At 47.3% G+C, this 27780-nt stretch overlaps 4 protein-coding genes and 1 long non-coding RNA gene across 6 annotated transcripts in view; 1 reads left to right on the forward strand and 4 right to left on the reverse strand.

Annotated features, from left to right (window-relative positions):
- The window catches only part of LOC130534737 (TRPM8 channel-associated factor homolog), a 29993-nt gene extending 15798 nt beyond the window's left edge, over nt 1-14195 (reverse strand). Inside the window, exons 1-6 of the mRNA XM_057049238.1 lie at nt 14100-14195; nt 10293-10959; nt 9911-10127; nt 9455-9740; nt 9070-9371; nt 8821-8995 (exon numbers count right to left, since the gene is read on the reverse strand). Of these exons, the coding sequence (XP_056905218.1) occupies nt 8821-8995; nt 9070-9371; nt 9455-9740; nt 9911-10127; nt 10293-10933 (1621 nt within the window). The 5' untranslated portion in view covers nt 10934-10959; nt 14100-14195. The remainder of the gene's footprint in view (nt 1-8820; nt 8996-9069; nt 9372-9454; nt 9741-9910; nt 10128-10292; nt 10960-14099) is intronic.
- On the reverse strand, nt 1221-6194 carry LOC130534740 (uncharacterized). The gene is made up of 2 exons (XR_008952959.1): nt 4988-6194; nt 1221-1367 (listed from the first exon to the last, which is right to left on the reverse strand). It is a non-coding gene; the product is annotated as an uncharacterized LOC130534740 (long non-coding RNA).
- pnkp (polynucleotide kinase 3'-phosphatase) lies at nt 11202-17018 on the forward strand. 2 transcript variants are annotated; one of them, XM_057049240.1, is made up of 18 exons: nt 11278-11296; nt 11392-11520; nt 11690-11736; nt 11937-12203; nt 12296-12568; nt 12723-12802; nt 12913-12970; nt 13092-13199; nt 13277-13348; nt 13468-13516; nt 14112-14179; nt 14364-14456; nt 15055-15151; nt 15230-15291; nt 15794-15903; nt 16199-16286; nt 16368-16435; nt 16557-17018. In XM_057049240.1, exons 2-18 carry the CDS (start codon nt 11400-11402, stop codon nt 16675-16677), a joined length of 1782 nt encoding a protein of 593 aa, XP_056905220.1. In that variant the 5' UTR covers nt 11278-11296; nt 11392-11399; the 3' UTR covers nt 16678-17018. The 2 variants fall into 2 exon arrangements, with proteins under 2 accessions (XP_056905219.1, XP_056905220.1); XM_057049239.1 differs by having other exon boundaries at nt 11202-11520.
- On the reverse strand, nt 17018-19209 carry si:dkey-243k1.3 (endonuclease domain-containing 1 protein-like). The gene is made up of 6 exons (XM_057049242.1): nt 19065-19209; nt 18808-18937; nt 18628-18728; nt 18422-18536; nt 18163-18319; nt 17018-17456 (listed from the first exon to the last, which is right to left on the reverse strand). Exons 2-6 carry the CDS (start codon nt 18880-18882, stop codon nt 17065-17067), a joined length of 840 nt encoding a protein of 279 aa, XP_056905222.1. The 5' UTR covers nt 18883-18937; nt 19065-19209; the 3' UTR covers nt 17018-17064.
- Nucleotides 19210-22840: 3631 nt separating this feature from the next.
- The window catches only part of dpf1 (double PHD fingers 1), a 30038-nt gene continuing 25098 nt past the window's right edge, over nt 22841-27780 (reverse strand). The window contains exons 11-13 of the mRNA XM_057049490.1: nt 27079-27191; nt 26653-26734; nt 22841-25960 (exon numbers count right to left, since the gene is read on the reverse strand). Coding sequence (XP_056905470.1) covers nt 25890-25960; nt 26653-26734; nt 27079-27191 — 266 coding nt within the window. The 3' untranslated portion in view covers nt 22841-25889. The remainder of the gene's footprint in view (nt 25961-26652; nt 26735-27078; nt 27192-27780) is intronic.

A 27780-nucleotide genomic window follows, 5' to 3' on the forward strand; every position in this document is an offset into this window, starting at 1 on the left:
TAAATGCGGTTAGAGTCCGTAAATAAGTACGGTTCGAGTCCGTTAGTAAGTGCGGTTAGAGTCCGTAAATAAGAACGGTTCGAGTCCGTTAGTAAGTGCGGTTAGAGTCCGTAAATAAGAACGGTTCGAGTCCGTTAGTAAGTGCGGTTAGAGTCCGTAAATAAGTACGGTTCGAGTCCGTTAGTAAGTGCGGTTAGAGTCCGTAAATAAGAACGGTTCGAGTCCGTTAGTAAGTGCGGTTCGAGTCCGTAAATAAGAACGGTTCGAGTCCGTTAGTAAGTGCGGTTCGAGTCCGTAAATAAGAACGGTTCGAGTCCGTTAGTAAGTGCGGTTCGAGTCCGTAAATAAGAACGGTTCGAGTCCGTTAGTAAGTGCGGTTCGAGTCCGTAAATAAGAACGGTTCGAGTCCGTTAGTAAGTGCGGTTCGAGTCCGTAAATAAGTACGGTTCGAGTTCGTTAGTAAGTGCGGTTAGTATCCGTAAATAAGAACGGTTCGAGTCCGTTAGTAAGGGCGGTTAGAGTCCGTAAATAACGGTTCGAGTCCGTTAGTAAGTGCGGTTCGAGTCCGTAAATAAGTACGGTTCGAGTCCGTTAGTAAGTGCGGTTCGAGTCCGTAAATAAGTACGGTTCGAGTCCGTAAGTACGGTTAGAGTAAACCGGAGCTAGTACAGTGCTGTATTGCATATACACAGCACTGTATATGAAAAAGATTTGGGTTGGGACTCGGAGCGCAGTTGACGGGACGGACACTCCCGACGCCCGAGATTTGTGTTTTTGTGTGGGTTGGAAAAGTGCCAGAGTGAACGTGAATTAAAAGGCTCTTTGTCCTTGGGAATTAACCCCCAGAGTGGAACCGGATCAAAGACGTTTGATCTAGAAGCTTGTTTCACTGAGGCATTGAGTTGACCGTTGGAGTCATTCACATTCAATCTCACTTGGGAGCATAGTTAAAGATGGAACTAGAAAATGGCAAAACGTGTTGGGATCAGGGAGAATGTTCTCCCTATCCCCGTCTGTGGAAGAACAGTGGAAGTGGACTCTTGATCAGGTGGTGAGTGGCATGAAAGAACAGGACAGGGAAAGAGAATTGGATGCAATAAAAAAGTTGTGGAAGGAAGCTCAGAAGCAAAAGATACTTCCCCCTCCAGAGGTGAAGGTTAATTTAGCTGAAGCATTGTGTAAGTGGGAGTCAGAAATTCACACTAGATTACAAGATCATCTTGATAATCCAAAATTAGGTTTTATAGCAGGAAAATCATGGCAAAAACAGGGTAAGGAGTTAGAAGATAAGCGTCGAAGGATACATGTTGTGGCTGTGGCAGGTGCAGCAGTGCACTATTGCAGATCTAGGGGGGTCACACGAGTGCCTAATGTAGAGAAGCCTTCATTAGAAGATCCAAACCAGACATTGACACTTAACACCACTCTTTACCCATCATTACCTACTACCTCTTCCCCACCCCCATATCAATTGCCAGTTTTGACTATTAACAGTGGTCAGTTAGATGTGGACAGAAATGAAGAAATGCAGGAGTTACGTGAGACAGTGGGTGAACTTCGGAGACAGGTTAGCAGGATCAAACAGGGACAGGAAGAGGTTGAAGATAACTTAGGAAAAATTGAATTTAGAGAAGAAGCTCAGGTGGTTCGCCCTAAAATCTCCCAACAAACTATATTTAAAAAACAGGACAGCCAAAATCTGCATTACATGTCTTTAAAACACTTAGCAATCAAACAAAACAAGTGAAAAGAGCTGATCCCTCAGGAGGATTTGCCAGGGCTGAGCACAGGGAGGAGAAGGCAAGATTGATTTATGGCAGTGATAAAGAGGAGAGCGAGAATAAGACAGATACCTTCAAAATTCTGGCTACATTTATTGGAGAATTGGAGGTTCAGGAGCCTGTTGAAGCTCAGACAGAATTATATGAATTAGAATCATGGGAAGAGAGTGAGTGTGAGTATAGAGGCGTACCACTGACAGGGACCATAAATAATGAGGAGGCGGGTCAAACAGGAATACACACAAGGAGTAAGGGGCCCGTTTCAGGAATGCCGCAGCTACAGGCCCCTCTGATACAGAAAAGAGGAGGACAGGAACCAGTATATGTTCCATTTGCTATCACAGACACTAATTGTTTGGTGGATAAGATGCCCCCACCCGCAGAGGGAGGCGGCAAGTGGAGGTCTACCCTTTTCAGTTTAACACAGAGCATGCAGTTGGCAATGGGAGACTTTAGAGGAATTTTAGGGAGACAGGTGTCTCTCTGGGATTTGGATAAAGTTGAGGTAGCAGCAGGCATTAAAGACAGACCTAATGCTGCACGTTTTGGCCCATGTGCAACCAGGGTTGGTGAAGCTATGAGACAGATATTTCCAGTATCTCCAGGAGCAATGCAGAATTTAAGATTTAAGTGGGAGGAAAGTGAGTCGGCACATGGATTCCTTGCAAGGTGTAAAGAGGAATGGATGTGTGCCACAGGGTGCCATCCTGGTTCTAAACAACAGGGAAAGAAAGAGGGGGTGATGACAGCGCAGGAACAGCTCCTAGAAATGCAGTTAGATGAAGCACGGAAAAAGCTAAATGATAAACACAAGGAAGAGAAACAGATGGTTCAGCGTTTTTCTCGGCAGGTGCAGCCAGATCCGTTAGGTCCGCAGCAAGATTTTGCTCCGATAAACCCGTATTGGGTCAGTCCAAGGGGAGGCATGTGTGGGAGACGTGGCGGGCAGGGTTACGGCTTGATAGGCGGGTACTTAGGCCAAGATCAGTGTCACGCCTGCAAAGGGTATGGTCATTGGCAAAGGGACTGTCCATATCACAACTACCCGAGGTACCAGGCAGTGTTCCACCATCTCATGGAATTTATCACCGGAGCTGATTTTATCTGACACCATCGAGCTTGTGGGGCTCTCAGGGAGACCGGAGAGACTGCCGTTTTCGGTGCCATTAGTGAATCGTGTTGCCAGACAGACTGTGTTGCACCCTTTTTTGATTTCACACACATGGCCCTATCAACCTGTGGGGCGAGATCTCCTGTGAGGACAGGAGCAGCTATTCTGTGTGGAGATAAAGGTCTTTTGGTGCAATTTCCTAATGGACTGAAACTGAACTGCTGTATTTCACACCAAGGTGTGAAGGGACAAATGCTGATGATTCCGACACTCTCTCCAGAACAGGGGGTGGGGGCGGACATTTATTGGGGAGAACTTGAGCCAGAGACCTCACCTGGTGTCGGTGTTGTGGCATTGTTTCAGAGCTGGAGTCCCTGGTTGTCGATGCTAAGTCCTTTTGCCCCGCCAGTTGATCCCTATCATGTCACCCTATTTTACGACCTTGAGAACAATGAGGTGTATCAGGATGCGTTTAGAGAAAAGTTACAGGGAAATTTCTGGATGATTACATCACCGTGTTTGTGTGTTGGGCCTGAAGGTGCGGCTGCACAGGTCGACTTTGCTGAACAGAATGAGTGGTATGAGAGACTGTAAAGAAATGTTGTCATTTCTGGGTCTCGCGAGCTATAGTAGACATTTTATTCCTGCATATTCAGAAAAGACTACGCTCCTACGTGCAATGGTGAATGAACAGGGAATGCGTGATTTGACAGCCCGGCTAACATGGACAACTGAGGGAGAGAAAGCGTTCATTGCTCTTAAACAGGCACTCACGACATCTGCATGTTTTGCCATTCCGGAATATAAAGATACTTTCTTTTTGGATGTTTCTGAAGGAGAACATACAGTAAATGGTGTTCTCTTTCAGAAAAAAGGGGGTGAAAGGAAAGTATTAATGTATGCAAGGATAATACTGGACCCCATTGAAAACAGGCAGCCACCGTGTGTAAGGCAGGTAGCAGGGGTAGCAAAACTTTTACAAAAAACAGCACATTTAGTTACACTCTGACAGTTCTTACAACACATAGTGTGGTATCACTGGTCAGCTCAGCAGCATTCACCATGACCTCACTTAGACAGACCAGGATGGACAAGATTTTAACTGCACCACACATAACATACACACATGAAGGGATAAATATGGCAGATGGTATGGGAGAGGGTGAACCACACAGATGTGAGGAGAAAGTGAAGAAAGATGAAAAAATTAGAGTAGATCTTAAGACGGAGCCGTTAAAGGATCCAGATGAAATACTATTCACAGACGGCTGTTGTTTCAGACACCCACAAGAGGGGCTGAAAGCTGCCTATGCAATAGTTAGAAAATTGGAAGAAGATTTTGAGGAAGTGGAAACAGGAAACCTAACAGGTAAAGAGTCAGCACAACTTGCAGAATTGAAGGCAGTTATTAGAGCGTTAGAAATATCAAAGGGAAAGAGAGTGACCATCTATACAGATTCAGCATATGTAGTGGGAGCAATACACTTAGAACTTTGTCAATGGTTGCGGGCAGGTTTTAACAGCATCAGGATCTCCTATAACATGAGGCAGAGATGAGGCAACTGACACAGGCACTCATGGAACCGCAGAGGTCGCAGTCGTAAAGTGCAAAGGTCACAGCAAGGAGAACTCTTTAGAGGGAAAAGGTAATGAGGCGGCAGATCAGGCAGCAAAGAAGGCAGCAGGTTATAAACCAAGTTACAATTTGTTGTTGGCAGAGAAAACAGTGCATGAAATTCTTCCAAGATACGACAGGGAAAGACTTAGTTGTGATCAAGAAGAAGCTTCTCCACATGAAAAAACAGTTTGGAAGGAAAGGGGGGCTGTGAAAGTTGAAGGAATTTGGCGGGGCCCAGATGGCAGACCTGTTCTCCCCCCGGTCTGGTAGATGCCGCTCTGGAAGAGGCCCACGGCCTGACACACTGCGGGAAACCACGAATGATGCAGAGAATGTTCAATATGCACACGATTTAATGTAAAATCAACAATTCCAGGTCACGGCATTTTCCACCAGGTCAGGAAAGGCAGTGAGGTAACCCTCATGACCAAGGACCACGATCCTTCCACGGCCATACAGAGAAGCAGCCATAATAACCTGGCCTTGGCTGTTCATCGCCAGAGGAAAGGCGTGGTCTGATGAGGACCAGGTCACTGGGAGCACTGGGACCACAGAGGTCCAGTTCTTTCACGCCTCTCATGAGACGTGCGTAAGACTCTTCATGGAGGTTCTGTGTTGGCTGGGTGGTCATGATGAAATGGATGGAGGGTCTGAAAAGGTGGATGACAAAACAACCTATGATGATACTAAGAACTACTAAGACCCTTTGACTGGGGCCTTCACCAGGACCTCACCAGGACCTCAAGAAAGCGAGACCTCAGCAAATGAGAGGAGGAGAGAAACAAACGCCGCAGCGTTTCCATCCCCTACCTGTCTGGAGTCTCGGAGAAGTTTAGGAGGATCCTCCAGAAACACGACATACCGGTTCATTTCAAACCCAGCAACACTCTCAGACAGAGGTTAGTACACCTGAAGGACAAGACACCAAGACCCAAACAAAGTAATGTTGTTTATGCTGTACAGTGCCAGGAGAAATGCAAGGAACTGTACATTGGGGAAACCAAACAACCTCTCCACAGAAGAATGGCACAACACAGACGCGCCACCTCTTCAGGTCAGGACTCAGCAGTCCACCTACACCTAAAGGAGAGTGGGCACTCCTTTGAGGACAGCCAAGTAAGGATACTGGCCAGAGAAGACCGCTGGTTTAAAAGGGGGGTCAAGGAAGCTATCCATGTTAAATTGGAAAAACCATCCTTACACAGAGGTGGTGGCCTGAGGCACTTCCTGTCACCCACATACAATGCAGTCCTCCACTCCTTCCAACAGCAAAACAAACATTCACACCATTCCAGGAGACCCAGTGACTCATCACCATGTGATCCAGCAGACAAAGGGGAGACACCTCAACAGAAACTAGGTGAACGACCCGACGAACGACCCTGCTAACGACTCTCAGGTGACCACCCAGATCATTAGCATGCAAATGGTCCACAGGGGCTATATATTTTCAAGCTCTCTCCCCAGCGATTTCAGAACTGAAGAAGCCTTCTGGATAGAAGGCGAAACGTCTTCAAGAGAAGAAACCCAGTCCAGTTTCTCCGGATTCTGTGTCGGAGTTGATCCTGATCCAAACCCACTGATATTCCCACCCTGATAAGGAGTCTAATGTGTCTCAGGAACACAAAGGACCGTCTAACCTGACCTAAAGACTTTAACGACGTTCTTCAGCCTCAGTTTCACTTTCGTTCCGATGTTTTTTCGGACCAGTTTGGTACATTTCTCTGACACCAGAGGGCGCTGTGGTTCTACTGGGCGAGTACCAGTGATGACCACCAGGTTAGTCCCTCAACAACAACAACAGCAGCAACAACAACAACAACAGCAACAGCAACAACACACCTGAAATGAAGCAGAATTACATCGCTGGTTCTAATAAAATCATTCTAATAAGGGAGCAACAGACTCCACGCAGGCTCAGATTACTCCCCTCAATCAAGCACAAATGACTCAAAAAGTGATAAGGAGTTAATTATTTTTATTAGCCTTGTCTTGATTAAGAGAAAAGACAAATAGGATTGTAATGATATCAGGTAAGGCAGCAGACTACATGGGGATTAAGACATTTAAGACATCCACCAAAGATTATATTTCACCCTGAAGCCGCACAAGTGTTGTCTAATATAATTATCACCCTAATAAGCACCTATTATTGCATTATTTCTAGGTCCTCACCACCAGGGAAAGCAAAACCCAACTTTATGATAGAATTTTTATGAGGTTAGATGATGAGCTGACAAATCTCAATTAGATTATATGTCAATTAAATCATCAAAACTTTTGCACTTTTGAAACCCCCCCCTCTCGTCCTCATAATTGAGGGTGAAAAGTTGAAGAACCTCGGGCTGTTTTGGGGGTTTCGTACTTGGCTCTGATCCAACCGACTTCATCTGTCATAACCAGGGAATAAAACCAACAAAATGAGTTCATAAAACTGGATTAGATTAAAAGTCTCCCGTGACTAAGTTAAGGCAACAGAGACCTTTTACACCCGCTGCTCAACTGGGGGAGGAAGCAAACAAAGAGGTGGAATATCAGAAAAACCCAAGGATCAACCCCAAACCCATAAAGGCTAAATGGTTAAAAGAAGTTACAAGATCAAAGCTCTGCACTGTTGATCATCAGGAGGCTGATTGATCATCAGGAGGCTGATCCTCAGTTGTACTGGGCCATGGGGTGGTCGGTCCAGGGGGGCAAATGAGAGAGATCCTCCTCAGTGATCTCCTCGATGGGCCAAGCCCAGGACTTGAAGAATCCAGACAGATTCATTCCCACAACACGGGAGAAGGTTTCAGCATACAGGTTCATCTTTCCCTTGTTGTCGTGAGGAAAGTTGCTCATCTCAAAGTAGCCAGCAAAAACCTTCTTGAAGGCTTCCCAGCCAAACTTTTCCTGCAGCTACAAGAGAGAAGGAGAAGAAAAGCCACATTGTTCATCTTCATGCTTTATGATCAGGGGGAGGGAGATCAGGCAGGTGTCTCACCTGCAGGTAAGTCTCCAGAGCTGTCCAGACACTCCAGTCGCTCAGCTTCCTGCCGTCTGCAACGAATTTCTTCATCCGAGCTTTTCTCCTCTCTGAAGTCAGGTTTGAATGAGCCTGCACCACACAGCATGAGACAGTAACACTCGGAACAACTGAAAATCCCAGTAGACCTCAAGAACAGCCTGATACCTTTGTTCTCTCAATTCCCAGCAGTTCCTCGTGCACGTACACTGACCACAGGTTGCAAGTACACTCAGTGGTGTGTGGTGGGAATTCCCAGCAGCTCCTCTGTTGGTTGTGTCCCAGTTCATGAATGGGACCCCACATCTGGCCCCCAGCAATCTTCGTGGTGTTGGTGATGAGGTAGGCGGTGGCAGTCTGTCCCATGATGGGATAGCCGGCATGCATCCACCCTGTTTGTCCAACAGACGTGGGATGAAGACTTTTGTGCTTCCATGTGGGTGGTGGGAAATGATCTACGTTAACTGGCTCTTGTTCGATCGAACCCTGACACGCTTACCATAAGAAATCTGCACATCAATCACGATGCGTTCCTTGCGAGGAAATTTGAGCGGTGTTGTGGCGAGCTCAGCGACGGTCTTCATTATGTTATTCCAGACTTGTGCCAGCTCATCGACCTGCTCGAGGTCACGGACAGCTTTTGATGGCACGGTCAGGATGATGTTGTCAAACTCCAACTCTGCCCAGGGGGATGGAGCCGCACGCCGCCGTGACCAGTCGTCAGCTGTGGTCACACCTAAAAAGGAAACAATGAATGCTTGAATTCTAACCATAAAAACGGGGGTTTGTCCTGTGTAGAACCTCAGAAATATCTCACAGCTTCAGTGCAATCCCAGACTCACCAGATTTATAATATGGTGCGAGCACAGCCTGCTGGACGACCATCTCGACCCCTGTCACTCTGGTTTGGGATGGGGCCAACAGGTAGATGAGACCGCCCCACAGGTTCTGCACCTGCATCTTTTCTGAGGTGATGGGAACTCTTAAATGGACAGACGGGGCTCTAATCAGCTGCTGGTGACTGAGATAGTCTGTTTGACAGCCGATCTGGATCTAAGGAGACATGAAGGTTAGTGGTCTTCTCCAGCCACAGCTGGACTAGTTTAACAGTCTGGTACCTTCCATCCCTTGTTGACAATTGCTGCTGGTAGGGTCAGATTTGTCTTCATACCAGGTGAGAGGTAGAGACCGGTACTGATCCACTCAAAGCCTCCTAAGACAAATAACAACAGCACCACAGGTTCCAATTCACAATGGAAAAGCAAATGTACTGGGCAGCGGCTGTGCTGGAATGCCGTCGTCTCACCTGCTGTGTCCACATTAATCTTGATTCTCTGGCTGTTGACCACTGGTAAGGTTGGGATGTCCTTGATGAGGTGGGGCAGGAGAACATCAGGATCAGGGAAGGCCTTGTACATTTCTGAGCCCATGAACAGAAGGACGCGGTCTTTGGGACTCTTCACCGGGCTGCTTTCAGACACCTGCAACCACAATGACTACAGTCACCGTTCTGAACGACAGCCTATCGCTGGGCTGTTTTAGCTCGGCGACTTACCTGCGGCACGCCTGCCTTCACGATGAGGTCATAGAGCGCGAGCAGAACCTGCATGTAGGACGAGCAGCCATAAGCTCTCATTTGCAAGAACTTGGCGCAGTCGCTGCTCAGCTTTTGAAAAGACTCTGTCTGGCTCTGGCTGAGTGCCTTTTCCTCCAAGACGTGACCAGCAAACTGGGATAACATGTGGCGGAAATGGTAGTTGTCCACAGTGGCTTGGCTGGATTCAGGGACCTTGTAAATGCCCCCATCAATCGTATCTCCAAGCAGACTCAGGCCCATTTTGTTCAGGATCTTGTTTCCTGGAAAGACGTTTCCCCAAAAGAAGTTTGAGCCTATGGATTGTGGCAAATTTGATTCCCAAAATGAACTCGCATTGTCATACCTGGAAATTCTGTCATTACATTTCCTCCGCCGTACGACCAGTACCAGGCATGTCCACCAATCACTAGGCCTCCTCCCTCAGCAACAAAGTCTTGGATCTCCTTTGCATGAGCATCACTGGATGCCATTCCCATATAAACACTCAGGTCTTTTCGGAAGTCTGTGTACTCACACGTAAACCCTGACTTGCTGAGAACTGGGACTGCGCGTTTTTCCACAACACCTACGACTCCGTTCCGGCCTTGATCCAGCCAGCGGATGGCGTTGCTCCAGAAGGTGGACAGGTTCTTTGATTAAAAGCAGGAAGGCAGCAGTTTGTAAATCACATTAATAGAATCACATCAAATATATAAAAAACTGCTGATGTTTACGGTATTTCCCAATAAAATATGATTGTGTGGAAGTGACTGTCTACAACCTAATAACTATTTCATGTAATTTCGAATATTAACTGTACCTGATTGCTAAGACATCCTTCGTGAGAAATAACGAGGACTCTTCCCAGGCCGTAGTAGGCTCCTGCCAGAAATGGCCGTCCTTCCGCGGTGGTTCCGATGGGAAAGGCCAGTGAGCCGTGAGGAAGAATCTCAGAAAATGTTGATGGTGAACCAACATCAAGCTCTGTAACCCCTTTGAGCAGGAAATTCAGGTCATCGTTGAAGTCCCTGGACGGTCTGTACGAGATCAAATTCAACAGACGCTGAGAACATATCAACCAGTTTAGATCAACAGAAATCTTAAAAAAGAATTGACACTGATAAAAGGAAAACTGCAGGCGATACTTTTCAGCAAAGTGAGAGATTTTCAGATTAAAGGCTTCAGATGTGTGATACACTCACTTCAGAGACATCCAGGAGTATGGGACCTCTGGGGAGATGGACAGAGCTTCCATTTCACTGAATTTCTCAGTGAAGTAGATCCCTGCTACTCCAGACACCTTGTTCCCATCAAAATTAAGCAACGGCTCCACCCCAGGGTTTTTAGAAGACCAATGCCAGGCCTGCCCCCCAATCAAGATTCCTCCTCCGGACTTCATGAATGTCACCAGGGATTTCTGATCTGCTGCTACGCTGTAGGCATCTGTCACATAAACACCAACCCCCAGATCACTCCTAAACCCCCCGACAACTTTCACAGTAAACTTGTATTGGCAGAGCTGGTCAGCAGCCGCTTTAATATTTTGGTGGACTGCAACAGACAAGTTGGCAGATCCATCTCCTCTAAGCCAATTCACCGCATTCACTACCAGACTGGGAAATTCGGACAAGCAGGCCTCATGACCCAGGACCACTATCCTTCCAAGGCCATAGGTGGAGGCAGCCATTAGGACTTGGCCTTGGCTGTTGATTGCCAAAGGGAAGGCATCACCAACCAGAGCCAGCTCACTAGGAACATAGTAATCTTTGACGTCCAGCTGAGTCAAGCCTTTGACCAAACGCTTGTAAGCCTCTTCGAAATCTTGGGTAGGTTTGGTGGACATGGTTAAAGTTGGTAGAGTTGTTAAATCTGAAAGGGGTAATTAGAAAACATTAAATAGTTGTGTTTAGATATGTCACACTTTGATACATTGAGAGGAAAAAACAAAAATAAAAGATTGCCCGTATTACACTAAAAAGTATCTATAATTACAAGCATATCATCATAAAATAATTCGATAAAATCAACTTCATGATGCTTAAGTTCCACTCAATGGATGTCCATATTTGCAAAACCGGACCGGAACAAATGTGAGCAGAGTTATGTGTTGCCTGTCGAGCCTTTTATTGGGACGGACCGCGATGTTTAGTTAAAGTGGTGGTTTCTTTCTACTGACACCGAAAGGTTTTATCGAATCGAAGAATTTGTACGCTTTAGACTTTGTCACGGTAATTTCATCTCTGCGTTTATGTTCATTCATACATCTAAACTTTACATTCGACACGATACGACGCAATAAAGGCTCCCAGATGTCGTGCACGCTCGTCAGCCAGACCGGAGCTCGGATCTCTCTTGAGGATGGACGTCCTGTGGTTCTCGGCCGAAGTCCGGACACCAGAGTCACTGACAAGAAATGTTCTCGGAACCAGGGTAAAGAAATGTGGCCCAATTAATTGTGAAATCGGGAATTTTTTTCCATCATGCAAGCCATAGTGAAATGAGTAATTTGGTCAAAGGCATGCTACTTATGGTACAAGATGGTAATCATCGAAATAAGGGTGTTTATTTTGAAAATAGTCAATCTTTTTCTGTCTTTCAGTGAAAGTGGTAGCTTGCTATGCAGACCAGGACGTTGTTGTTACGCAGGTATGAACAGACACACATCATTTGGCTCATTGACCAGAAACAGGTAGATCAGTTCTTGTCTGTGACGCCACACTTTTCAAACATCGGCTGTGAATGTCTGAAGATTGATGGCATTGCTGTTCCACCCACATTGCCTCTGTCCTTTAAACTCTGTGCCCTCTGTATAACAATGTCTGTGATTGCTAATTTGTCTTCTTTAGTTGGGACCAAATCCTACTTTCCTGGATGGAGTACCGCTTGGCCAGGGCCTGTCAGGGACTCTCACTGACGGAGGTACTCTCTACCTTGTCAACCAAAACCACCCATTTAAGCTGTGCTTTGATTTGAATTCAAATAGAACAGCTACCAGCACTGTAAAGAAAGGAGAAAAAGCTAAAGATAAGACACAAGGGGGAAGCAAAGAGACACAAGTGAGTGCAAATCCCAAGCGCAGTATCAAGGATTTCTTTTCTACCTCTCCCATGAAGGTAAATTGGCACAGAACCAAAGTGTGTATCATTTGGTCTGATTGTATTATTGCATTTTCTCCTGAAACTCTGTTGCCTTAATTTTTTTTTAGTCATCAAAAAGAAAACTTAGTCCTGAAAAAGAGGATGCTGAGGTTAAACGCCAAAGAAAGAGTGAGGATGAAGAGGAAGAGGAAGGAGACGAGGAGGAGAGACGAGCAGAGGAGAAGCTCAAGCACCTTCAGGAGATGGCAGAGAAGTTCACACGCCAAAGCAAAGACGGCAGCTCTTCGTGCTCAGAACCGACAGGCTGCCTAAAGAGCAGCTGGCAACAGATTGGCAACCTGTTACTTTACACTGCTGCAGGTGTTAAAGGGAGTGACAAGGTGACCTCAGCTGCACAGCATTTACTGACGCCAGAGAATAGAAGAGGGTTGTCGAACGTTAAAATGTTCACGTCAGCTCGCTATCAGAATTAGAGACGGCTTAATATTGTGTGCAACTTATCCTCACTTTCTCCTCCACCCTCTTCCTGTTCAGATTGCTGGGTTTGATATAGACGGCTGCATTATCACCACCAAGTCTGGCAAAGTCTTCCCTACCGCTCCAAATGATTGGAAGTACGCCGTGGTCTTGGCTTGTCTACATCTACATGTTTAAATTCACTCATCCAGTTGCCTACATGGGACACATTTCAATATTTCCTTTCATTTCTATGTTTGATTAAAAGGATCCTGTACCCAGAGATTAAGCCAAGACTTGCTAGCTTGCTTCAAAATGGATACAAGGTGGGGAGGAGTTCAATTTAATAGCTTCAAACTGCAATAATGAAAGAAACACCATTGTTGTTTTGGGCTCTTTTTAATTCATCAGTGCATATTTTCGACTATCCTCGCTCTTTTTCTGCAGGTTGCATTCTTTACTAATCAAATGGGGATCGCTAAAGGAAAGCTGAGACCAGAAGTCTTCAAGTCTAAAGTGGAGGACGTCCTGGCCACGCTGCAGCTTGCTGTGCAGGTTGGTGGCACCCAAGCCCGACTCGGAGCCTTTTCTCCTCACTATTGCCTAATGTGTCCGTCTCTGTTGTGTCTCAGGTGTTCGTGGCCAGTGGTCCTGGTCTCTATAGAAAACCAGTGATGGGAATGTTTCATTACTTGTGCGACAAGGTAATTACTGAGAAAGCTGTCTATCATAATCAGGGTGTTTTTGGTATTCCTCCGTGCTACAGTCGCCTCAGGTGGATCATCTTTACTAGTTTAAGCTTATTGTTGTTTCCCCCATTCAGGCCAATGATGACGTGACTGTTGATCTGGCCAGAAGTTTTTATGTTGGAGGTGAGTTATTTTCTAAGTAAGGTGGTTTTAAAATAGTGATTCCCATCTGTTCCTTGGATCAGGTGCTGTCAGTTCTGCAGGGTGCGACTGACAAGCTGTCAGTTATTTTCCTGCCTCGACTTGATCACAATATAAAAATGTTAATTCAGCTTGAACCTGAACTGTCCTATGACCGTGGGATTATTAATCTGTAAGGTTTATAAAGAAGTTGCAGCTTTTATTTGTACATATTTCATATTTATTACAGTTTAGCATTTTGTAGATGCTTCAGAGTATCAACGGGTCAGATCCTTTTTTAACATATCCCAAATACCTGTGAGGACATATGTGGGCTTTTTAATTATGTAAACAATGTTACAATGTTTTAATATATCAGATATAACACTCTAATATTTACAGAGCAACATGTTTAAGTTCAATGGTACCTGATGTTGTTCAGTATGTTTTTATATCTCTTTTCATGCACTATGACTGACTAACTTTCTGCCTTTTGACGATTATTGTTATAATAAAGTGCTTGAAATGCCCAGTAGCTTTGCCAGACGGCCTGAAGTAGAACGTAGGACAAAGGTTTTAAAGGTACCTCTCTGTGAAGATGCTGCAGGTCGGCCAGAGAAGTGGGCTCCAGGCAGGAAGAAGGATTTCTCCTGTAGTGACAGGCTGGTGAGTCCTCTGATTTATACCTGCTGCTCCACCGCCCCCCTCCCTCAGGCCTTCCGTCTCATGTTTACCTGTTCTGAGATGTTTATGCAAAGTCATCAGAGATATTGCCTCCAGCATTTGAGAATGTGGTTTCATCGGAATCTGATTGCATCAGGAATCTTTTGTTCCCTTTTTGTTGTTGTAGTTTGCGCTGAACATTGGTTTACGGTTCCATACGCCCGAGGAGTTCTTCCTGGGCTGGAAGAGCGCCCCCTATAACCTTCCTTCTTTTGACCCTGTGAGTACCCTCTAACACATTCATACACATTGTGTAATGTCTAAATACTGTGGAAAATAGTTTAGCCTCACAAACTTTAGCAACACTGAGACACCAGGTTCTGCATCAGGAAGGTGTGAAGACCTGCAGAAGTGAACGGGCAGCGTTGAGGATTGGAAACACGGAATAGGAAGATGTGCATCAGTGCCATCGGTCAGAACCAGCAAAAACCAGTGGGACCCAGTTCCACCCATCTGCTGTCAGGACAATTCTGCTCTTTTTGGAAGCCAAAACCCCGACGTGGCAAAAAGGCCAAAGGGCCGTGGCTTTTTTAAACTGATACTAGTTAACTGGTTAGCAGGTTGTCCGTGTTTAAAGCCAGATTGCACCACTAAGATCGTGATGGTAATTGAGCTTTAGGACATCGAGGAGGACTGGATGGTGCGTTCAGTCATGTAGGCGCCTTCTTTTCTGTTGCTCTGCTGTCAGTGTTTCAGGGTTTGAGACAGACAAAAATGCAAGCAGACGCAGGTGGTGACAGGAGCATGAATAAAGGCTGATGGAAACAGGTTGGGTTGTTTTTCTCCATGTGCTTCTCTCTTTTTCTGTGCTGATCTAGAGGAAGCTGGACTCCTCTGGGCGTCTGTACGACCCACCGTCTGCCTCTCTCACCTCCAGCCAGACAGAAGTTATTGTTGCTGTGGGTTTCCCAGCATGTAAGAAAGAAGTGCTGGTTGTTTTTGGAGTTCCGCTCTCGCCTCCACTTCACTAGGTAACGCTCTGCTTCTCCACAGCAGGAAAGTCAACGTTTTTCCACACCCACATCATTCCAAAAGGCTACGTGTACGTCAACAGGGTGAGTTGAGGGAAGCTGTTTGGCACAGGATTTTGTCTTTTGGCTGCAGCATTTAACGTTCCGTGAGTGAGTGCGCCCGACTCCCTAACAGAAGGCTGTCTGAGATCTATAGAGCCAGGAACTATAGATATTTCTAACCTTACACGCCTCTGGAGAACAGGTTAGCTTCTGGAACAAAGAACGTGACGGCTGTAAAGCAAAGTGGAGCCATCGGTTAGATTTTAGGAACGAATATGTGGAGTCAAGTAACTGATATGTGATATATGTATAACTGATACATGTATGATTTACTGATAATGACTCGTTATATCTGCAAACGCAGCTTTTCCCAGTTATTGTGTGAGATTCCTTCAGTAATTCAGCGTCATGTTTTGCTTCTTGTGCACCAAATAGTCATTTTCTCTCAAGGCGTGAAGATAATTAGTGTCATGAGCTCATTTCGCCTCGTATGACGCCCTAATTCAACGGTGATGTCCTTTCTTTTGTCTCCTCTTCTCATCAGGACACGCTTGGGTCTTGGCAAAGCTGCGTGTCTGCATGTCAGCGTGCGCTCAAAGACGGCCGCAGTGTTGCCGTGGACAACACCAACCCAGACCCAGAGTCTCGACGGCGGTATACCGACCATGTTGTCACGCTTCCTATAGTAGGGGGTCATTGGGGGGGGTACTGGGGTTTCTGCACTGTCAGACACTTTAACATGAATGTTGCACCATATCTTTGGGATCAAACGCGCTGGTTTCTTGGAAAAACCTCTGTACCGCCTCTATTTGGCACGACGGAGGTACAGAAATGCAGAGACCGTGTTATAAAATGAAGTACATTTTTAAGAATGTTAGCTTGACACACCTGCGCCATGCGGGTGCCTCAAACATGGCGTGTGAACACAGGTGCTTTGTCTGTTCCTCAGCTATGTAGACGTGGCGAAGGCTGCAGGAGTGCCGTGTCGCTGCTTCCAGTTCTCGGCTTCTCTGGAACAAGCCAAGCACAACAACAGAGTATGACTCCAGCCAACCACTTGACAGCTTCTCTCTGTCTCTTTAATTGCTGCTAACGACGGCATGTGCCTCCTTTATTAGTTTCGTGAGATGGTTCCATCTGATGCCAAACATGCCAAAGTCAACGACATCGTTTTTCACAGCTATAAGTAAGAATTCCTTTCTTTTCACCTGTGCTGCTGCATCAAACCTCGTTATTTTACAGGTTTGTGGGTATGTGGCCTCCTTGTTGCAGGTTAATTCACATCTTTCCTCCCTGTCTTTGGGCAGAAAACATTTTGTGGCTCCTGCTCTCTCGGAAGGATTCTCAGAGATTCTCCAGATCCACTTCGTCCCACAATTCAAAGACAGCACGACAGAGAGGCTCTTCCGGCAGTTTTCGGAGGGCTGATGGGATTACTGGCCACACTCTGCAAACTTCCAGTCACTAAGACGACTGGACTTTGGCGCCGAATCAAACCTCTCTAAGACGGATCAGGTTTCTTTTGTATGTGACTGAGTATGAGTAAATAATGGATTTGGTGCATAGCGAGGAGTTTATTCAATAAAACCATTACATTAATGCTTATAAAATGAATGGCACGTTTTATTCTTGGCTTTGTTTTTAGGTTTTCAGACAATAATTAGGTTTAGACATTCTGTTGACCTTCAGGATTCTAAAGTGGGTGTGAGGACAGCTCACTGCACTGAATTATGCATGATCCATTCAATAAAGCCACTGAAGCCTCTGCATCAGTAGAACTTCCCCATTTATTATTTTTCCAGTATTCGTCTGCGTTTAGGCTCTGCAGTTGTTGTGAAACAGCGCCCCCACCGGCTGGTCGGAGAACTGCTGCAGGAGCTCTCCCAGCTCATCCAGTGACAGCTGCTCTACCCAGTTCTGCTCGGTGTTCCTGGCCGCACCGGCACCACTCTGGATGGGCCTGCCGTTGTTGTCCACGCAGCAATAAGCGTTCCAGATGTAGTCCGGGATGTTGACGCGGCGCACGTTGTTTTTGACGATCCAGCGGTCCGAGGATGGAACCGCACCCACCAGGACAAACGCTTTGGAACACCTGTCCCGGAAAAGTTCCGTCATTTCGGACTCGTGGATCCTCCAAGCGTTCTGGTTGAGTTTGGGGTTCTGAGGAACCACGTTTGTCAGGGTGAAAGTGGCGTTGCGACTTGGAACTGTTAGAGGGGAAGCCAAAAAGAAGTAAGTACCCCTTAACCCGGAACTACCCCAAATGTCACGTGAGCTCTGGTTAAACGCCTGTATCGTTAGTGGGATATTAAATATCATCATATACGAAAATTCCTGATGACGCAAAAGGAGATGGACATCGGAGCCTCGACTGTTTGACGTCCAACATACGTCATACACACGTCATACACCCATCAATAGGACTTTACTATTGCACACTCCAAAGCTGCAGTGGCGTCGCGCCCTTCAGAGATGTTACAGATGTTCTCTAACTGTTCCTGCACGTTAAAGCTGCGCATTTGACTGATGCTGTTATTCCTGAGCGAGGTGCGACTGTAACATGCTGAACGTCACTCCACAGATTCTGATCGAGGGGGAGCAGAGAAGACTTAAAAGAATGTTAAATTCGTTCAGAAAAGTCCGATTCAAGGTACTAAAATGCTCAAAGATGAGTCTCGAACCAATGCTCACAATTGTTTAAACTGATATTTAAATTCAAAAGACGTCTGAGATAAAACCTATGAAAAGATCCTGTCCCAGGGTTCTGACAGATCCAAATGAGATCTCACTTTGAGTAACAAGCCGGTGGGTTCCATCATGGTCCACGGGTGATTATGAGGGAAGCCCCCTCACTACTACTGAGCCCTACAGCTGCACAGGTTCTAGCCTGGGAAATGTCTCATTCTCTGGTACCTGGATGGTGTCCATTAGGGTTCAGGTGACCACGGTCGAATCCAGAGTGAGTGTAGTCCTCATTGAGAGCCTGCCTCTCCCCCAGGTAGACCCCTGGGTGGTCCTTCCCGAGCCAGTAGCCATCCTTCATCCCTGCTTGCCAGGACATGTTCACCAACTGTAGTCACAGCAACATTCCTCAGAGTTTACCTGGAATCCAAACTGTACAGAAAAAGTGGGAGTTCTACAGAAGGTCCTGATGGTAGGTGGCCACACCGACCTGAGGCTCCACAAACCACCGTTTCTCTCGACCACCTCCATTGCTTGGCTGGAAAAAATAGGCAGAGTAGACGGCAATTCGGCGGTTGGTGTCGAAGAGAGTGGCAAAATGGAACCTGGTGCAGAGAGTTGGCATTTAACTGCAGTCGGAAGTCTTGAATAAGGCATTTCCAAAGATTCTGGCATCGTCACCACTGGCGCCTGCACCTGTTATCGAAGCGCTGGCAGAGACGGGCAGCACCGGGGGTAGAACTCCCCCACTCTGGCACCTTCTCTTCGTAGAAATGTTTCAGGCATTCTGGCTGATCCTGGGAAAAACAAATCCCAGGTGCTCTTCAGTAGATGTGTGCAGAGCCAGATGTGACGTTCTGAGATGTTCAAACGAACCTCAAAACGCTCCACAACATCTGCACGAGCAGCGAGGAGGAAGAGCAGAGGGCACCAGGCCACCACGCTGCGCATGCTGGACCGCTGAGAATAGAGACACTAAACACGTGGGAATACCTGGGAAAACGGGCTGGAAAACGGGAGCAGGCGAACCCAACGACATCCAAAGAAATCAGAATCTTACGACTTGAAATCGGTTGAAATTGAACACGTTTGTTGGTGGAAATGTGTGAAATAAAGCACTTATTCACACTCACCTGCGGACCTGTCTGCTGCCCCGGGCTGAAACCCAAATGTGACTTCTCGCCGCCTTTCACCTCCTCTCCCCTCCTGCTGTGTCGGAGCTCCTCCCGCTCCCTGTGAGAAGGGCTGAAGATGACGTGCACGAGGCTTTTAGGAATACCAGAATGCATCTATGTACTGTAAATGTAGATTACACACGAAATCATCGTTTTAATGACAGAACTGGCGCAGAAATACTCTAAAGCATTCAGCTTTATTTTAAATGTAAACTCTGAGGTGACATGAGGTTGCTGTGGCCGTTTAATCGGTCAATGCAAGTTCACTCCTTTACCAGCCTGTTGGAAACGTGCACGACCCCCTGCAGCTGCTCACTGGAGATAACACCAATATAAGTCAGCAGATGTGGGGTTTCACACAGCTCATATATGTTAGTAGCCTCCTTCCTACTCTAATAACCTTTTCTAGATTAATATAAAAGAATAAAGATTTTTTTAGCAGTTTTATATCTGGACAAATGGCCAAATAAGTGATGATGATAAAGTAATCTATATTTGGTAAATGTTCTCTTTCCTGAGGGTTCTGAACCCTTTTTGTTTGACTGTATTACAGCCAGAGGGGCTGGTTGAAACCAGTTTTATTTAACCAGCTTTGTCTTTTCCCATTCCTGCGCTGCCTTTCACTGCGAGCGTGGAAATATCAGAGTACACAACTAACAAAACACACTCTGCAGTGGTTTAACAAAAAAGCTAAAGTAAGTTGTCTATTATATGTAAATAAACCTCACAGGATTCGACGCAACCAGCACGTTTTTACGCTATAATGCAAATTAAAGTGGTAGCAGAGGATCCAGCAGTAAAGGGAAAACACCTTTTCTCCTCTCAGGATTGGTGCCTTGTGCTCCTTTTCCATCTCTAAATAAGTGAACTTCTGTTTCTCCTCAGACCTGCAGTTCCCCAAAATAACTGCAGTTGCGCAGCATCGCCGCTTGGGGGCAGTGTTAGTTCTCCCAACTCATCCCGCCACTGACAGTTTTTGTCTTTGAAAACAGCTTCAAAGGACATCAAAGCCCCCGAAGTTTGGCCCGTTCCTGGAGTTCTTTAAAGTCAAGTGTCACTGACATGTTTTGGACTGAATGCTTCATTGACTTGAACTTGTTACAGAGAACAAGCACAGGCTTTGGTTCTGCGTGCACACGTTTATCCTTGACTCAAACATCCCATCATCCCCAGCTCCACAGCAAACGTGCACGCACACGCCACGAGTCTTTGTTGTTCAGGCACCAACTGAACAAATTTTAATTTTAGGTGACAATTGGCAACAAAAGGTCTGATATTTAAGGAAAAAAGCGCGATGAACAAAAGAGGAAGTCTAAATGAGGCTGTGACGCCCTCTGACTTGGGGGAGGATGCATTTTCCAGGTGTGTGTGGAGGCGGAGCTCCTCAAACACCTCCTGACTGGTGAGAGGTGAGACGTGTCTGCATGCGTCTACCTGTCTGTCTGCTCCAAGGACAGATGGCTCGACAGACAATCTCAGCCCAGACAGAGCAGGCAAAGAGAGGAATTCAATCACACCGCACCGAGCACCACTCCCCCCCCCTCCCCTCCTCCCTCCCTCCATCCACCCTATTTCCCAATATGTTCTACCCCTTCTCTCCTCCCCCACTCTCTCTTTATCATTTCCTCCATTCTCTGTCTTCATCTTTGTAAATCGCTTCATTTCAGATGCATTCATACATTTTCAATATCTTTATGTATGAGTTTTGCTCATTCCCTCCCTCCCCTCCATCCTCTCTCCCTCCCTCCCTCCCTTCCTTCCTCCCTCCCTCATTCCCTCCCTCCCTCCCTCCTCCCTCCCTCCCTCCCTCCCTCCCTCCCTCCCTCCCCTCTCCCTTCCTCTCCTCCTTCCCTCTCTCCCTAACTCCCTCCCTCCCTTCCTTCTCCCTCCCTCATTCCCTTCCCCTCCCTTCCTCCCTCCCTTCCTCCTCCCTCATTCCCTCCCTTCCTCCCTCCCTCCCCCTCTCTCCCTCCTTCCTCCCTCCCTCCCTCCCTCCCACCTCCCTCCCTCCCTCCCCTCCCCTCTCCCTTCCTCCCTCCCTCCCCTCCCTACCTCCCTCCCTCCCTCCTTCCTCCCTCCCTCCCTCCCTCCCTCCCTTCCTCCTCCCTCATTCCTTCCCTCCTCCCTCCCTCCCTCTCTCCCTTCCTTCCTCCCTCCCTCCCTCCCTCCCTCCACCTCCCTCCCTCCCTCCCTCCCTCCCCTCTCCCTTCCTCCCTCCTCCCTCCCTCTCTCCCTAACTCCTCCCTCCTCTTCCTTTCCTCCCTCCCTCATTCCCTCCCTTCCTCCTCCTCTCCTCCTTCTTCCTTCCTTCCTCCCTCCCTCCCTCTCTCCCTCCTCCCTCCCTCCTTCCTCCCTCCCTTTCCTCTCCCCCCTTTTTTTTTTTTTCTCTTTCTCTCTTCCTCCCTCCCTCCCTCCCTCCCACCCCCTCCCTCCCTCCCTCCCCTCTCCTCCTCCTCCCTCCCCTCTCCCCTCCCACTTCCCTCCCTCCCTTCCTTCCTCCCTCCCTCATTCCCTCCCTTCCTCCCTCCCTTCCTCCTCCCTCTTCCCTTCCTCCTCCCTCCTCCCTCCCCTCTCCCTTCCTTCCTCCCTCCCCTCCCTTCCTCCCTCCCGGTGTCCATCTTCCCCCCGTTTTTGTTTTTTCTCTTTCTCTCTTCCTCCCATCCTAACCCTCTCCTATACCTTTCTTCTTTACTCTCTCCATCCCATTACTGTAATCCATCACTCTTCCATCAGCCACCATGCAAACAGGCCCGCCGGTTGCCATAGCAACCACCTATGGCCCGGCTGTGAGCAGCCCTCTCCGTGATTGGCTGGCAAGAGCCTAGGCAGTATCAGTCTGTCTGGGAGACGTGGTAATTGGCTGGGAAGTCTCTCTCTCACTGTAACACACATGCACACACACACACACACGCACACACACACACATATATATATACTATTATTCAACTGGGTTTGTAAAAAAACAAACACACATAACATCCTCAGAGGTTTTAAAGGGAGTCTAATGAAGCTTGTAAGAAGATGTGGGCTCTCGGCTGTGTGTGTGCAAGCGCACGTGTGTGTGTGTGCATGTGTCACAATCCAGGCAGTGTGGGTTTTTGTGTCTGCAGGATGGTAGGGGGTTGGGGTGTAGTGCAGGATTTTGGGTAGGGTTGGAGCTCAGCCAGCGAACGGATGGATGAGTTTTTGGTGACTGTTTTGGTCAGAAAAGCTGCAGAATCGCCTCCCCAGAAAGGTCCAAAGGCGCCTCTGTTTCAGAATTCCTCCCCCTGAACGGGAGAAGGTGTGGGGGGGGGGGGGGGGGGGAATTGTTGATCAGCTCGACTTCACCCTGCTGCTATTGCTCAGCCAGGTCTGGCCAACGCAGCAGATATGATGAATGTCTCAGACCCAGGAACACATCACAAATAGCAAAACTCTACCTGCCCTGAATAGCAAAGTGTGTTTCCAGCACACAGCTGCCGCCAGAATTCCTCCTGATAAAATTCAGCTTTTTCCCTTCCTGTGCTTCTAATAACTGTCGAATATGTTTGAATGAGTTAAAAAGAGGAAAAAACAGATTTTTTTTTTGCTGATTCAATTTTTGTCTTTTTAAAAACTGTTGTTAATGTAACGAGAAGCGGATAAAAGTGGCGCGTTTGTGCTGGATGTGTGTGGACGAGGAGCCATAATTACCCCCAGATGGTCAGTGATCATACAGAAGAGGACAGAAACTAAAGAAACACGTCCACAACTATCAGCAAAAACATAGAGGTCATTTTTTAATTTCATCTTTTCAATGGAAAAAAAAATGAGTCAAAGAAAGTGGATCAGTTGGGCGGAGTCACGGAGAACAACTGCGGCTCCACGTTTCTGGCGTTCCCTTTAAAAATTCCAGGAAGATTTTGTCCCACTCTCCCGGTAAAAAGACTCACGTCTCGGTTGCTTAGAGGAGCAACACAATTTAAAAGAAATGGAAACAATAAAAAGTGCAAGAGACTCTCACACAATTCGCACTTCTGGGAGAATGGAAAAGAAAAAGTGCAGCAAGACCACAGAATCACAATTTACAAGAAAGACACCCCCCCCCCCCCCCCCACACACACACACACGCACACACCCACACACACACACACACACACACACACACACACACACACACACACACACTCCCAAACCTGCCACCATCGCCGCCATGTTGGTTTGCCTGTACACAGAAAAGGCTCAAGTTCAAGTGAAATCTCCCTCTCACAACCCGCCACAATGGCCGGGACCCCCCCAGTGGGACCCCCCCAGAGCGGCCCGCCAGCCGCCACTGGGGGGTCCCGGTATGAGGGCTCTCCGGCCGCCATCGCCATCGCCACTCGCCGCTTCCCCTCGCTCACGTCTCAACCTCAGGTCCCAAAGCTGCTTCACAGAAATGAAAACGCACCTTTGGGCCGGTTTTGGCGGCTCGTGATGTCGCCTGTACCGACGCCACCGTGCTCCCACCCAGGCCCAGGTGGCTTTCTGACCTTCCAGGCGAAGGTACCGTGCACGCACATGCACACGCACGCTCACACACAGAAAGAGAGCGAGAGAGAGAGAGAGAGCGGCGTAAACACATTTTGGCAGCAAAGGCAGCCACACTGTGCAAAATATGGTAGAAATTAGAAAACCCGACATAATTTAAATATCGTCTCTTGTTATTTAAAAGAATCGAGCAAAGCAAAACGAGGGTGGGGGCGGGGGGGGGGATCTGGGCGTCATTCATGCACCAATGGATTTACACAGACTTGAGGCGCAGCACAGTATTTGTACCCAAACTTTCTCAATCAGATGGCGAAGGGGGACGATACATTCTCAGCCGCCACCTGATCTCTTCGGTCTCCTCTGAAGGACGCGACATGGACGGGGGACCCTCCAGACCTGTGTTACACCTTGGTATCTACACAAGAATAGCAAATATTCTATGGAATGGAAAATTGTTGTAAGTCCAATATTTACAGCCATTGTCTCCAAGCTTAAAGCTCATGGATCAAAGGATGGATGCCTTCCTGTCGCTGACGTCAGAAACACCCTCCTACGTTAGCGCTCCAGCTAGCCCACAACACACCTGTCCAGCTTACCTTCACAAGGCCAGTTACACTGGTTAAAGGTAACACAATGGGCATTTTGCGATCAAAAAGAGACATAAAGAAACATTTAATTCAGTGCAAACTTACATAAAATGCACATTGGCTGGTTTAAATAATCCTGCCCAGCCTCAGTATTTTACTCTTGGTCTTCAGATGCTTCAAATCTGTTAAATGTGCTGAGTCGCAGATAGAAGAAACAACTTCTCCTCTCAGTGTTTTACTCTAAAAAAAAACCCCAAAATAAGTAGTCATAGGTTTTGCAGGACATGCTGCTTGATTGATTGATTGACATTCTTGAAACACAGTATTTTGAAGAGTTATTCCGACTGATTGGATGCGTTTTCTTTAGCCAGATAGCGGATCAAGGGGCCGCCACCAGCGGGCTAATCTCAAATGTTAGCTGTCAGTTATGTTTTCTCCCAACTCGTTAGCAAACGCTAGCTGCTATTGACACTGATATTAACCCAACTTGGCTGGACTCTGCACAGATGGAATAAACAGGGATAAAACCTCAATAACAGGTTCGACTGTATAAAAGGTAAATTTGTTGTGGTTTATATGCCAGTTTATGGTTTTTTTGGTTGGGTGCAGAGAGCCTGGCACGTGTTTGTGCCGCTGGTCGATAGCACATTAGCGCCATTCTGCAGGAAGCTGGCTACATCTGCTGCAGTGCTCAGGTAACGTCACACAGGCAGACACACAGTCACTCGCAGGGAGGAAAACAGTTTGGCCAGAGTTCATATCACAAACGCATTATTGCGGATTAAGTGTGCTTCCTTTTTAGTTTCAATCAAAAGTCTTTAAAACCAATCAAAAATACCAACATGCCAATGAAAAAATAAATTAAAAAATGAATCATTAAAAACAACAAAGTTTTTAGGTGTGCATGGACCAGACAGGACCTGCCCACACATTAATCCTACATTCTTAACACACAGGTAATAAACACAGGAGCACCGGGAGCACTTCAGCCTCACACTGGCGTCACGGTCAGTGTTTAGTAGAAGAGAAGGGCGAGAAAAGTTCAGCTGTCATTTTAAATACAGAGTTTGACCAGAGAGCTGAAGTCCACCGCTCTCCGAGTGCTAAAACCCTCAGATTGGTGTGGAGACCTCGTGCACGCGCCAGGCTCCCGACGACAACCCACTTTTCTTCGGTTCATTAACGTCCATCAGGGTCAATTCTGTACAAATCATTTCCCTTCAAAAATTGCAGCGCTGCGCACGGCTGGGTGGGACGTGGACGTGAAGGACGAAGCACGTGGACGGCCCGTGTCCGGCGCCTCCACGTCTGGCCGTGGGGCGCTCGTGTCCCGTGCTCGGTCTCCACACACAGCTTCCTTATTCACTTTCACTCACTACTTGACTGAGTTGCAGCTGAAGACCATTCGGGCTCTTCGGGGACCGTTGGGAGGGTTCTTGTGGAGGAGGACTCCGCTGAAGTGCCCTTGGGCTGGAGTGTGGGTCTTGCTAGCAAACTTATTGCTGGCTGATAAATTCCTCGGCTGAAAGCATGAAGGTGGCGTGAAGGGTGACAGGTTTGGACTGTGGGAGCGCTGCGGTGGGTGTGCGTTCCCTGGTGTCAAAGGTCGCCGGGACAGAGTGGAGAGAACGAGCAACTGTGAGGAGGAAGGAGAGCGGGCAGCTGAGGCACAGGGGGGGCAGTTTGGGAGGAAGGTGAGGGCAGTTTAAGTGAGCGTGATGTAGGCTGAGGCCTTCTCCTTCAGTTGTCTCAGACACAGATGACAGCTCCAGCTCCCTGTGACAAACACAGATCAGAGGTTCAGCCCTGTGGATTAGTCCTTCATCCCGACGCCGGAGGAAATTAAAACGCCACATGCTGCGCCTGTAATTTGCCGATCGGAGGGATTTGACAACTCGTTTGGTTTGGATTTGGCCACAGATTAGAGGCATTAATTAAACGTGATGTCAGGATGCAGCTGCCAACCACGGCGATGGCCAGAGGTGTTCTCCAGGTACCCAACCACCAGCGTCAGCGCCGTTGGTGAGGGGCGGAGCCAAGCTGCCGCTCCAGCGAGTGACACGTTCGCCATGGAAACGGGTGATGGTTTTAACACCATCATCTGACTGCAGAGGCCCTCTCAAGATCAAAGAACAGGGTGTGTTTTCTTGATGGTGTATCATACATATGTGGTGTTGCCATTCTCGGGGGGGTGGGGGGGTAACCAGTTAATCCCTGCCCATGTCGCCTTATTCTTTCCCACAATGCATTGTGACACCTCTGTTATTAATTCTCTTCCTGGTTATAAACTGTAGCTGTAAATCCTCAACCACCAATGACTGAATATTATTATCAGCTCCGCTTCTGTAACTTTTATCGTTAAAAACATCGTAGAAACATGCAGAACGTAGTAAAAGCTGTAAACGTGTCTCGAGCGCCACCTAGCGGTGGGACGCATTAACAGCACCGACGGATGTTGTCTCGCGTACCTTCGGGAGGTTCGGACATGGGCGGGCTCAGACAGTACATGTGGTACCCTCGGTCACAGTCGTCACAGAACAACAGCTGGTCCTAGAAGGAGACATTTCAAATGTGATCAGTTCAAACCCCAAAACCACAGACCTGTATCAGCAGGAGACTGGAGATTCTAATTATAAACATCAATCAGAATTTTACTAATTTAAAACAAGGTCAGCAGTCTTGTAAAATAGAAAAGACCAAAGTAAACAGTAATAACATGATAATATTTGGATTAATGCCCCTTTCCAGCTGAAAACTAAGCAAAGTCAACTTTTAGGCAGAGGGACCTTGGGCAAACTCTCCACACAAACACCGTTGTTATGCAGTACTGTGTGTGCACGTGTGTGTTTGTGTGCACGTGTGTGTTTCAGTGAATACGAAGTTAAAAAGGTTACGTCGTTCTCAGAGGTGCCACACAGACTGCAGGACTTGCACTCGATGCACTGCCAGCGATATGTCCTCACCGCAGCCGTCATGTTCACTGTGAACTGCAGACAGGACGGGTGGCCTGGGTGCACACACACACACACACACACACACACACACACACACACACACACACGCACACACACACACACACACACACGCACACACACACACACACACACAACACACACACACACACACACACACACAACACACACACACACAACACACACACACACAACACGCACACACACACACACACACACGCACACAAAACATAACACATGCCCACACGTTTTTCACTATCACTTCCTGTGTTTTTGCACCACAGTCACAAGTCCATCTGTGCATCTGTTCATCTTGTATGGAAATGAGTCAAATGTGGCGTGACTAGGATGGTACAGGATAGGATGGTATAGGGTAGTGTAGGATGGTATAGTGTATGATGGTATGGTGTAGGGTAGTATAGGATGGTATAGTGTAGGGTAGTATAGGATGGTATAGTGTAGAATGGTATGGTGTAGGGTAGTATAGGATGGTATAGTGTAGGATGGTATGGTGTAGGGTAGTATAGGATGTATAGTGTAGAATGGTATGGTGTTGGGTAGTATAGGATGGTATAGTGTAGGATGGTATGGTGTAGGGTAGTATAGGATGGTATAGTGTAGAAT

This window comes from Takifugu flavidus, chromosome 12, assembly GCF_003711565.1.
Source record: "Takifugu flavidus isolate HTHZ2018 chromosome 12, ASM371156v2, whole genome shotgun sequence".
Classification (NCBI taxonomy): Eukaryota; Metazoa; Chordata; class Actinopteri; order Tetraodontiformes; family Tetraodontidae; genus Takifugu; species Takifugu flavidus.

Coding starts and splice junctions, on each gene's coding strand:
- pnkp (XM_057049239.1), top strand. CDS start 11,400: ATGTCGTGCACGCTCGTCAGCCAGACCGGAGCTCGGATCTCTCTTGAG. Junction 12,971..13,091: donor TGCTTCAAAATGGATACAAG/GTGGGGAGGAGT, acceptor CTTTTTCTGCAG/GTTGCATTCTTTACTAATCA. Junction 14,457..15,054: donor ACCTTCCTTCTTTTGACCCT/GTGAGTACCCTC, acceptor GTGCTGATCTAG/AGGAAGCTGGACTCCTCTGG.
- si:dkey-243k1.3 (XM_057049242.1), bottom strand. CDS start 18,882: ATGCGCAGCGTGGTGGCCTGGTGCCCTCTGCTCTTCCTCCTCGCTGCT. Junction 18,729..18,807: donor ATGTTGTGGAGCGTTTTGAG/GTTCGTTTGAAC, acceptor TGTTTTTCCCAG/GATCAGCCAGAATGCCTGAA. Junction 18,537..18,627: donor TGCCAGCGCTTCGATAACAG/GTGCAGGCGCCA, acceptor TCTCTGCACCAG/GTTCCATTTTGCCACTCTCT.